The 12737-nt window shown below is 42.9% G+C and overlaps 1 protein-coding gene across 3 annotated transcripts in view; it reads left to right on the plus strand.

Annotated features, from left to right (window-relative positions):
* Positions 1 to 11676, plus strand: part of micall2a (mical-like 2a) — a 28853-nt gene extending 17177 nt beyond the window's left edge. Inside the window, exon 17 of one of the 3 annotated variants that reach the window (XM_019866433.1) lies at positions 11530 to 11674. In XM_019866433.1, coding sequence (XP_019721992.1) covers positions 11530 to 11615 — 86 coding nt within the window. In that variant the 3' untranslated portion in view covers positions 11616 to 11674. Of the gene's footprint in view, positions 1 to 11529 lie in introns of all 3 variants that reach the window. The other 2 variants (XM_019866435.1, XM_019866436.1) reach the window with 2 other exon arrangements.
* Positions 11677 to 12737: the final 1061 nt, after the last annotated feature.

A 12737-nucleotide genomic window follows, 5' to 3' on the forward strand; every position in this document is an offset into this window, starting at 1 on the left:
ATTTTTATTGTTTTAGAAATTAATTTTAAGAATGCTTTAAAATACCTTAATCAGGCGTGGGAATTTTGCCCCAATCGTTCAAATTTTGTGTTAATGTGATTTTGTGACAAAAGGCTGCATGAAGTGTGTGTGGGGCGTGTGTGTGTTTTAACATTTGTCCACAATCATTCATTTTTGCAGTTGTATTTCTTGTCGATGCTCTTCACTCGATCAGATGATGTATTTTATTTTTGGGTATCCTTGAGAATGATGACCAAAAAAAAAAAATGCATTTCCTGTTTGTTGTTTATCGTAGCGATTGTATTTTTTGTTATTGTTGTTGTTTGAACTCTCTGTGACACCACTTCATACTCCTTTATCTCATTCTTGTCGTTTGCAGCTAAACAACAAATATAAGTCCACTTTAACGAATTTAGGTTTTAACAGTTTTTAAAAAGAGGTATTTAACATATTTTACATGCACCTTTGAATGACTTGGCCCATCTTTCTGTTTATTAAAATAATACTAAAAAAACCCTCTGCCCACCCCTGCCATAGATTTTACTGTACCAAATGTCACCCGGGGCGCACACAAGCCTAGTTGCATCATCTTTAGCTCCGCCCCTCCCGGCGAATGGCTGCCACTGGCCTGTAATTACGATCCTCCAGGTAATTTGATCAGGCTCATTAGCTCTGATGAGTAAACGAGAAGGGCGCCCCTAATTTATCGGCGCCGTCCCCGCCGCATACGAGGCTTCTCATCAGCGCTGTCATAATATTTGAAGAGCGAGCTCAGAGCCGACAGATCTTCCGCTTGTCACTTGGATCTTTTTATTTTTTTCCACGCGTCATCATATGCTTTAAAGGCTTGTTTGTTTCCATTTTCTCATTTGAAATGAGATTCTCACACCTGCTGCAACCCCCCCGCCCAAAAAAATGCATTGTTTTGTTACCTATTGACTGGCAAAGATCCATTTTCTGTGCAACGCGGCACTCGCGGAGAAAGCGAGGCGCGTTAAAATTTGGATTGAGGGGAAATTATGCATGGCGGGCGAGTGGGAAATGAAATACCTAAAAGTGCATGACTGGTAGACTTGACAAGTGCAGCTTTCATCCATCTCAAATGAATAATTTTCACTTGCCTTAAACATCCCTAATCCAAGCATGTTATCAGCGGGCGCGCAGGATTCTGACACTTTTTTTTTTTTCTTTTACCCGGCGGAACGGCGCCGCAACTTTCAACTCGACGCCGCAGATTCAGGCGAGCCTCACTTGTGGTCTGAGCCACTCACTTTTTATCCTCTCCTGCTGCGTGCCGGGATCATTGAAATTCCCCGGCAACACAATATGCGCGTGTGACGCCCGGGCGCCAATAGATAGCCGAGCCTCACTGGTCGCGTTCTCCCCGTGATTCACCCTGTCAGCCAGTTCACGGGGATGTTATATGAAGACCTCTTTTTCGACCCCGTGGCTCTTTGTCCTCTATTTCAGAGCCCGCCTATGCTAATGTGCTACGCTAATGCGCTCACTGGGCCGCGACGTTAAGCATCGGGCCCAGTGTGGCTAGGCTAGGATCTATTCTGCTAGTCCGACTTCAAGCCTTTTTTTTTTTTAAACACTTTAGGGCCACTGTACAGCTTATGTTAACAAATTCAGTGACAGCTCAAGCAGACCTCTTCCATACTGCGCGCCTTTTCGAGAGCATTTTGAGCCTTATGTGGAGACCCATAAAATATTCTGTTCTATGACAATGTAAGCTCTGAACCTGTGAAAAGAAGTTAAGTCATCAGCTGGTTCATGGTTCCACAATTTCACTTTTTTTTTCTATTTATTTATTTGGGAGATGGTGGGGGGGGGGTGTCACTCTATTTTTTTCTACCTCATTTTGGGTCCACCAGATGGTCGCAGGCTATTTTGATACTTTCAATGTGAAAGAGTTATAACAGGAAGTATTTCAAACTCAGTTTGCTGAAGATTATTGAATGTCAAGTCCTCTTTAATCCTGCTTTTTATGCCTACAGACAGACAGCTGTCTGTTTCTTTTTATAATGTACATCTTTGGGCATGATTATTGATGTAATCAGTGTTCCCTCACTTTTTGTGGGTGATCCCCCCCCTCCCCTCCCACCGCACCTTAATAAATCTTTGTAAAGTAGAGGTTGACTTTTAATTATTTTATTTATTTATTTTTTTGCGCAAAAGAGGCGAGAGTATTTGTGCCTCTTCAGCCATAATGTCAAACCCAAATGGGTTTAGGCTATGCCAAAAAAATAAGGGAGTGAAAATTTTGGAGTGGTGTGTTTCCTCGGGCATTTTTATTTCAATTTTCTTTTTTTTTTTCCACCATTGTCACAATCTTCTCCCACCTTCATCCCACTCATTCCCATGCAGGCGCCATATCCCGTTAACCAAATACTCCCGACAATAAACAATTAAATGCGTAATTTGTATTTACGAGGCTAATCCGCGTGATAGCTGCTAATGCTCGGCGTTACCTGGCTATTTTTCAATATCCACTTTCACACAAGCCCGGCGATAAGAATATTAACCTCCTCGGTTTCAGGTAACTTTCAACGCTTGAACATCTTGTCTTAAAGACCCGAGCGTACGAGCGGGAGTCTCAGCCTTGGCATTTAGTGACATTTTAAGCCTTTTAACAGAATCCAGACGGGGGATTTGCCGTTTCCACCAAAGGAAAATAATTTATATCCTCCGTTTCGCAGAAACTGTGGGTAGAGGGATTAAATGCAGCCCAGAGATTTGTATGTGGTGCAAGTAAAACAATGTTGTGACTCACTTAATACATTTGCCCTCATCCACTTTCATGTTTTTTTGTTTTTTTGTTTTTTTTGTAAATGGGAGTCATTACTCATCGGGCTGAGGCTGGCTTTTAGGAGCCTGTGAGTCTGAAGTGTGCGGGTCACACTCGTGACAGCACCAATCACTTGCATCACCTCCCAATCAATCTTCCTTAAAGCGACAATATGTGGAAATTTTAGCTCCAAATAACAGCGCCGGAATCACTTGGAGGATACGCTGGATTCTAATAAGAAGTATAGCTTGTCTGTTGTCGCCGTGGTAACCAAGAACTCACCTACAGTACCTACGATAGCGATCTATTGTTGTATTAGTGGACCAGCCGTGTCGCTAGCAGTGAGATAAATTCTACATTCTGTTGTTGTCTGAGTTGAGTTAGCCAATTCTACTCCCTCCCCCGCCCCCCCAGCCGTAATAACATGATAATAGCACATGATTGAGGGAGATTTCAGTAAAATTGTTATTTCCGAAGTGCGTATCAAACCGGCAGCCTTTCCCACTAATAAGTGTTGCCAAGTAACAGCCTTCCACTTGAAAATCTTTTCCTGTTAGGAAACTGCAGCGCAAATAGTGTTTATATTCAATTGTGTTTTGAATGGGGTGTGACAAAAAAAAGTGCGATATGTACTTGGCTTTGAAATTCACGTTTTGGTTCACATTCGGGAACGCGACAAACATTCGATCAGTAAATGCTCCAATATATAAATTTTGCATAAAATAAAATACTTATTGCAGAATGACTGATATTAGCGCTTTCAAAAACTGCATATATTTTTTTTTTTTTTTACTTTTGCAATTACAGTTAAGGGCCCAAAAAAGAAAGTGAATTTATTCATCGTATAAATTTTTTTAGATTAATCGGCTTTCTGAATTTTATTCGCCCAAATGTCGGTATCAGAATCGCCCCCCCCCCCCCAAAAAAAAAAAATCTATGCCCGGTGAACTATTGCAAGTGTTGGCGAAGGTAGCAAAATGTGGGTTCCCGTCACAGTTCGTCAGGGTTCGTTCAAGGTCACAAATGTTTGCCAAACTTTCGCCAGGCGTTCGCCTGTACTTTTCTCGAACATGTTCAAAATACACCTGCGACAAGAAAAATGACTTAAATTGTTGACAAGCATCTGGCAAAAGTTTGCGACCTCGACTGTTTGCCGGAGCTTTGATCTCATTAGCTCGACCTGAATGCTGCGGCGTTATACTCCAGAGTCTCCACTTGGCTGCAGCGACATGCCCAACAGCCACATGTTGAGAAGCAATAGATTGTCGTTCTCCTCCTTGTTGCGAGCATTTGTTGATGCGTTGTGGTTGTCGCAGTTTCGCGATGCCTATAGGGGGAGCCCAAAACAATTATTCCTTTCTGCTTCTTGAAAATTCTGTTTTCCCTTCGCTGCTGCTCCCTGCACATGGTTAACAGTTTGTTCCACAAAGGCTCTTTCCTGCATTTTCGGCAGGCATGTGTGTGTGTGTGTGTGTGTGTGTGTGCGCTTTGATGCGCTGCCTCTTTATCTCACGGACGGCGAGGTTAATGAAGTGGTGGCACTTTTGGAGGAAGTAGAAATGGGATGAGTAGCGAAAAGACCAGAGGAAGCTTGGAGATGAAACGTCCGGCTCTTAGCAGCTCTAAGTGGCAATTGGGCTGTGTTCGCCACAGACAATAAGAAAGGCAAAAGGGGGTCTTGGCAGGGAAGGGTGGGGGGTGGGGGGGCAGTTGTGGGGGGTCTTCATCCTCTTAAACACAACAGACGTCTCAACACAGACGGGTTGATTGCATCTCTTTCAGCGTGGCTCATGGGGAATGACATTAGCATTGTAAGTTGAGCTGTCAAGCGAGTCCTCATAAGGCTGTTTGAGTGTCTCCGTGACGCATTTAATCCCGTTTTTGTGGTCTGACATGTTCCCAATTGTGTTCACGCTGAGGCTAATAAGCACAAAAAGAAAAAACAAACCAAAAAACAAACAAAGAACATTATGATGCCAGGACCTAAAAAGTTGTCTGATGTAAAGCAGCTCACAGTGGAAGTCCTTGCAAAGATTTGTGGAAAGCGGCATGAAGTTTTTTTACAGTGGTGGACGGTCACGGTCAGCAAAGCCTGAACTGGTTGACAGCTAATCCCTTGCTCACAATCGCACTTAAGGACAATTTAGAGTCTTCCATTAACCTGCTATGCATGTTTTTGGAACGTGGGCGGGAACTGGAGTACCCGGAGAAAACCCACACAGGCATGGGGAGAACATGCAAACTCCAAACGACAAGGCCAGAACCTGAATCGAACCCTGCACCTTAGAGCGGGTTTGTTATTTCTTTTTTTTGTTCTTTTTCAAAAATGCTGTCCTTTTGTTTTTATTAGTTTTAGTATTAGCTTTTTTTTTTAAAGATGGAATATTTTTTCGAGTGCAAGATTAAAAAAAAAAAAAAATTAAAATTAAGTTTTAAAAATGTATCTTTAAATATTGTGTAATAAAGTAAACTACAATCACCAAGTGTCTGTTTGACCCAACTTCTTCCAGACAGGCCGGTAATTGTTAGTTGTATTTAGTTCTATAGATGTAAAATGTAGTTCCAGATATTTGTTTTTTAAAAACAGTCTCGTATTAATTTTAGCTCCCTTACAAAAGCGATATTTAAATTTCAGTTTGATATCTTTCACTCATTTTCGTTAATTATAATAACCTTGCCTCCACCCTCACGAGTGAATGGAAACAAACTGGGGAGTTGCTTCCTGTTTCCACTTTAGACGAGGAACAGGAGGAGCAAAAGCTAATGCTAACGCTGACAATTCAGCTTTTTCTCTTTTTTTTTGTTTTGTTTTTGTTCAAATTCCCTTTACATGCACGCAAGCTAATAGGTAAACAGTCCTGTATGGACAAAATGAAACCAATGAATTAGCATATAGATGAGTTCCTCTCACACAAATAGCACTCTTTTGCTTTCCCATGTGCTCAGCTAAAATCACGCATGTAAAGTGTGTGTACCCCCCCCCCCAAAAAAAAATGTACATTAATCAATTTCAGTCATCAAGCCTTCTAACATCACCACTTTCGCCCTCGTTATTTCCTCATCGCTCAAAAATTATGCCTAAAATGAGGGGCGGGAAAACTCCCCAGAGCGGCGTAATTGTTTCGACAAACATTGAGGGACGGCGGCGCGGAAACAAATTAGCCTCCCTTTTCCGTATAAATTGGCATTCACGAGGATGAATACAGTCAATACATACGCACCTCATCGTCACCGCCGACTTGTTTGATCCTCATTACTGTAATTCCATAAAAACAAACAAGCCTCTGTCAAGCGGCCTAGCTGTTGTTAATATGCCCAAAGAAGCTTACGGAATTGGGTCAGCTAATTAAGCAATTAGCTTATTCCGGCTCCGTGGTCAGGGCCGTCGCTAATCTGACGCGAGTTTTCATCTGCCGCCCTGACAATGCGCCGCGTCTCTTCTGAAGCCATCTTTCCCCATCCGCGCGGCTAATGCGCCCATTTGCCATGCAAATCCCCCCGCCAGTGAATAGCTTGTTTATTGTCAACTTGCTACATGGAGACATTTATGTAGCGCCGCTCAAGTGTTTTGCACTCTGCGTCGGGAGCTGTGTTAACACACATGAAATCCCAGACAGATTATGAGCGGGCGTGAAAGCCGACACACGTTAAGTGACGCCGTGTTTTCCTCGCCGTCAGCGCCGCTTCGCTAAACGCCCCCCCCGACCCCCCCTCCTGATTGCTGCCGTCGTTTCCTTTTGCTGATTGGCGACTGCTGATTCGCTCTATTGTTCACATTGCGTGACGCGTTGTGTGTCGGATGTATGATACTATGTCGAGTACGCTCGAATTCAACAATCAAATTCACTTTTGTCGAAGGTGGCGCTGTAGCCACGACCACTACTAAGACAATAAGAAGTATTAGCTCTTGATTTCGCTTTTTAACTCATTCACTCCCAAAGACGTTTTTAAACGTCTTTTCAGACTTGGTCCAGAATTGGCTGCTACTGAATGAGTTAATAGCTTGAATAAGAAGCGTTTACCTAACCTGCCAGTAGTATCCCGCCCGCCCACCATTTCAAAATAGTTTTTTGGATTAAAAAAATTACAAAATGTCTTTTTTTTTAATTGATAAGAGAATCTTAAACACATTTGGAAACATTTCTCATTATTGCAAATGAAATTTAATCCAAATTAAATGGTTCAGATTTGCTTTCGAACCCGCCCTATGATTTATTCACTTATTCATTCATTCATTCATGTATGTACAGTGGTACCTCTACTTCCGAAATTAATTGCTTCTGGAAGAAATGTCTTAATTAGAACATTTTGTAAGTAGAGACGCGTTTTCCATGTAAATGCCCTAATTCGTTCCAAGCCATACTGTATTTTTACCTTTCGTATCTTGAAATTTCTTTCGTAACAAGAGACAATATTTTCCTGTTGAGACGTTACGGAACTTGAAAATTTCGTATGAAGAAACGTTCATAAATAGAGGTTCCACTGTATTTAATTGCAACCTATTCAATCTTTTGCATTTAAAAACTCAACAAAAACCTTAAATGTGACCAAAGTCTCACCATATTAGAACTTTCAAGCGGCATTCCAATTGCATACGAGGCGAGCGGAACCCAGTCGATGCATTTAGCCGACAGATGCCATCATGTGCTGCCGTCCGATCGCCACCCGCGTCACCGAACGGCAAACGCTTTCCCGTGTTCAAATGTGACGGAGGTATGCTGTCATGCGCTAATGGTGCTTGAACCCACGTGATTGCGAGTCAGACCAAGTGCACTTAATTGAAGGCAAAGGCTTCGATTGCATTGCTAGCGGGTCGGGGGTGTTTCACTCTACAGGCACGCCGATGATATATGCAAGGTGTGGAAAGGCATTTGCAATCTCCCTCATCCCCAGCCCGTCGCTTCCCATTCAACGTGTTCATTAAGCTTACGCATATCTTCGCCCCGATATGGCGGGGATAAAAAGCATGTGAGCGACGGCCAGAATTCAAACAAGCGTTCTCATTTGCAAAGGTCATTAAAGCCTGGCATACATTAGGAAATCAGCTAATTATGAAATGGCTTAACTTCACATTCGCTGGGATTATGTCTGCTCATTTGGAATGTGTTGATCCTCTTCCCTTTTTTTTTTTTTTTTCCTCGCTCCTTTTGCTCGACACCAGACACTTGACAAGCAATGTTCCCGCTCCTTGTCGGTCATCTGCGCCGACTGGGACGAAGACCGTTCACAAAGCGGGGCCCCGATGTCGTATTTGCATCGACACACTTTCCGGAGCCCGATGATGATGATGATCTCCGCATTCAGATTTCATCTCGCTTTTCAAGTTGTGTCGGAAGCCTTTTCCTTGCACTTGAGGATTACTTTACTCAGCCTTTTCCCTCCGCGTGTGACATTTATCACCATTCGAAAGTTGAGATTGAGTAATCCCCCATCTCATAACGTTCTGCTTGTCACAAGGGGACACGTTGTATTGTTTGCATCATCCCTCAAGTGCATTTATTTATTTTTACAGTTAAGCATCAGTGTTTAGGAAGTCTGCAGGAAAATATACACCATGCCACACATCAGTGTCGGTTTACGTCGCAACGTAATATTAGACAAAATATTGATGCCAAAATGTCGACTTGGGAATTTTTGTGTTCTCCCCGCGCCTGCGTGAGTTTTCTCCGGGTACTCCTGTTTCTTCCCACATTCGAAAAACATGCATGGGAGGTTATTTGAACACTCCAAATTGTCCCTAGGTGTGATTGTGAACGCAAATGGTTGTTCATCTATGTGTGCCCTGCTATTGGCTGGTCACCTGTTCAGGCGGTACATGAAGTTTTTATTTATTTATTTGTTGTTATTATTCTGTTGAACCACAATTCAAAAGCATGGTCCCCTCGATGCAGGTCAAACGGTGTTCCAAAACGATTCCGATTTAATCTCGGTACGTTGTCACAGACCGGACCTCTCCTCCACCTTGTTGGATGAAATCACAGTGATTTTGGTCTATTGAATAATCCGGCGGCCAATTAAGTGGAGCGGCAGTGCTGGGATCTATAAAAGGTTAATAAGCCTCAGCTGCAGTGTGTTTCTCTTGAGCAAATGTCACTTAGATGCGGGTCAGCGAGGATCAAGATCTCCCTCCAGATCTAAATTTAATCACGTCGTATCGCCTTGCCCCGTCCTCGCCCTCATTAGTCTTCCCTGGCTTGAGCGGGAGTCTGACCTGTGCCGCTCAAGCCACTTTTACCTCCTAACCGCACAACTCCAGAGTACGACAAGCCACATCTCTGCATCATGTCCTCTGTTGACCCCTGTAGTCCCTGACCTTATATAACAGGGATGGGCCACTGGCAGCAAACTCTGACTGCCCCCCTCCCCTGGAAAAATAAATGAATAAATAAATATTGGGTGGGGAGCAAATTATAAACATGGTTCCTCTACTCCAGTATACCCCCCCCCCCCACATACTACATACGCACAGTTTGTCAACTGTGGATTCATCTATTCACAGATTTTTTTTCCCCCAATTTGTTTTTTGTTTGTTTGTTTTTATTGAAGAGCCAACCCCGGGATTTTATAGTGGCCCTGAAGAGCAAAATGTGAAAAACAAGTAAATATGGCGGCAAATCCAAAAACAAAAATCTGATGACATCAGCAAATCAAAAAATGCAAAAAAAAAAAACTTACAACAGCAAAAAAAAAATTAAAAAATCACAACAGCAAATTGGAAAACAAATTCAGCAGCAAATTAAAAGCACAAAACCGAAAATGTGAACACAATAACAAATCAAAAAATACAAAAACATTTATGATTAGTTATATAATGTTGTTTTTGATTTGCTGTTGTGATCATTTTTTTTCTTTTTTAATTTACTGCCATTATTTATTTATTTATTTATTTATGTTTTTGATTTGGTGTTCTGTTTGGTGAATTGATCTTGTGTTTTGCACTTCAGGGCCACTGTCGTTTTTCATAGAAAATGCATGTTGAAGGTTTCTCAGTATTTTTTTTTTTTGTGTTCAGTATTGCATCCCAGCACATATTTTGTCCTGATTTAAAATGCCGTCTTTGATCCAACATTTGTTGAGGAAGTGCATGGTCTTGCATGATCACGCCCAGTAGCACCGGTGAAAAATGGTGGCCCCTTTTCATCATTTCAATTGCCATTCCCCCGTTATCGAACATAAATTGGTGTAAACCGTAAAGTCCGATGCCCATAACCCAAACCCCATACCAATTATCAGAACAGTTCAGAATCAAGGCCCTATTGTTTGTGGGAAAACCACGAAGGTGGGGTGGTTGGGGGATGGGGGGAGGGGGGCGCATGGTCACATGGTCCGTATACGCCTACATTTTGCTTGCCGAGAAGATGTCGCGGCATCCGTATGCAAAGCAAGACGGCGCACCAACGTTAAAAGGAATTAGGCACTCAAAATGGGCAATAATTCTCGGGGCCCCTACAGAAACGATTAACATAATTCTGATAAATAAGCAGATGGTAGAATGTGAGAATTGAGGTAGATTTATCTTAATTAATATCTTGAACCTACTCAGAGAAAGGTAAATGGCTCCAGCGGGGCCGGAGATATTTCCTGTTTTCTGTGCGTGCGTGCGTGCGCGCACGTGTGTCTGTGCGTGTGTCATTCTCATGATCCTGACACGCAGTAGTGGCCTGAGGATATGAAGTTGCTCTCCAGGTATACATCAAACCCGGGCAGGCTGCTGATAACACCCAAATGCATGCACACGCGCACGGTCCATGGTGTTTGTTTCACATCAGACGACATTGTGTTCTTTTGCATCCCAGAGATTAGCCTGAGTCCAACCTGGTCTCTTTTAAACAGCTCGAAAAAAAAAAAATCTCAATTATGTTTCCATGGCGATATGACTCGTCCCAGTGTAAATGTGCAAAACAAAACACGCAAACGGAAAATGGAGACACACTCCGAGTGGCTGTTGTGCCCCCCCCGCAACACATCCGAATGAGTGTGGATTTCTTGCTTTGCTGTCAAATGAAATGTGACTTTGTTTCGCTCAGATTAAGGCAATTAAAATGTTAATTATTACAAGTGGAAAAGGGGACAAATGAATTAAAATAAATGGATGATTTTTTTTTTTTTACCCTTAATTAATTCACTGGGTTCCTACTGCGCTGGGTAATTACGCTTAAGTGTTTAATTACATTTTTTGCTGGGATTCTCAATTAGTGCGGCTTAAGAAATTATCACATGACTGTCTCTCAGGTGCTTTGAAATGAAATATTATATTACGGCCCGGGCGGGAGGTGCGCGTCAGCCAAGCGTCAGTTGGCACGAAAATCTCCTGACGGGGCCAAAAACAAACCGTGCGCCCGTTTATGTTTCAAATGCTGGTCAATATGAATATGATGCCTGTGTGATGCCTTCGCATGTGGGTAAGGAGAGCCACAGCCATTTATTGAATAAGACAATCAGACAAACACCCAAACATAAATTGACAACATTTGCAAAGCTACAACTCGAGCCTATGACGTCTTTGCCTAGGCCACACCCCTTTAAAAAGCACACAACCAAGACACGGATACCACAGTACTTACAGAAATTATAATCCCATATTATCAGTGTCGTGCATCTGCATTTGTGAGACATAGTTTGAGCTTTAAAAAAAAGTTTGTTACAACAGCACCCCAGTTTTCAAATTTAGAATTACATTTGAAAATGAAAAAAGTGATTTCAATTTCAATACTCATCCCCCCCCCCCCATGTCACAGAGAGCCACAGCAGATGGATGAAAGAGGCACATGCAACTCGAGAGCCGAAACTTGCCGACCCCTGCAGTACGGCGAGCTGTGATTGACAACCTCCCTCGGAGGCGGAGTCAAGGGGCCTATATCTCCCCCGCCCCCATCAGATTCTTTCGTCAGGTAAGTGAGCCCTCTCACTCCGCCGAGACCGCCTCGCGATGCCGTCTGGCTTCACTCACAAACCACCATCTGGCAACAGACCGGCTCCGTTCATTTAAAAAAAAGGGGGGGGGGGCTGTATATCAAAGCGTCACCACAGGGGGGCGCTAATATTTTTAGGTTGTATGCCTGTTGTTGTTCCACCACAGTGTAGAAAATATTTTAGCACCATGAAAGCAAAACTAAAACTGGGATATGACATTTCTGAAGAAATAGTGTATGAATGCTGAATGAAAAATATATGGAATCATTTGACATGATGTGGAATGATTTGGATGACAAATTTGCCACATGTTGGTGAAAAATGCGGAATTTTTGGTATGTGGTTGAAAATCATTCCCGAAGTGAATTGAAAGTAAATTGAATGGGAATTGCGTGAATCTGTTGTTGGCTGTTTTCTTTGGGAATGAATGGGACATTTGCGGATACAAAAAAAAAGTGAAATTGTGGGAAAACAGAACTGTCGGAATGAGAAAAATTATAGCCCGCGTGGCATGAATTTTTGGGAATATGTTGGTTTTGGAATGGTGGAAGGAGAAGTACGTGACAAAAAGTGAGGAGAATTGACTTCATCGTATTTGTTTGAACGTGTCATACCGTCCACGCGGCGCATGTTGTGAAGGCCAACGTGACATGGATGGAGAATCCGCAGAGCTCCGGGACACCGTTACCTTTGCCGCCGCCGACAACGAGGCGAGAGAGGAGAAAAAAACACCTGAAGTGTTTGAAGCTAAATGAGCTTTTCAAAGGCAATAATTAGACTTATGCCGCCCGCGGATAAATTACCTGCTAACCAACTCGACTGCCTTCTAATTATAGAATCTTGCCCGGCAGCCACTGCAAATCCGAAAGGGCGTCAAACACAAAACAAGAAGGAAAGAATTTGAGAGCGTTTCAACGCGAGAGTTTCACGCGGCAGCCAGGTGGCGGTTTTATTTTTTTTGAGAGAGGAGCAACGCTGGCTGGGGTGACAAGCTGCTACTTATCTGCGCTTTGCATATCCCACAGTGGATGTC

The sequence above is a fragment of the Hippocampus comes genome, unplaced genomic scaffold (assembly GCF_001891065.2).
Source record: "Hippocampus comes isolate QL1 unplaced genomic scaffold, H_comes_QL1_v1.1 scaffold99, whole genome shotgun sequence".
NCBI lineage: Eukaryota > Metazoa > Chordata > Actinopteri > Syngnathiformes > Syngnathidae > Hippocampus > Hippocampus comes.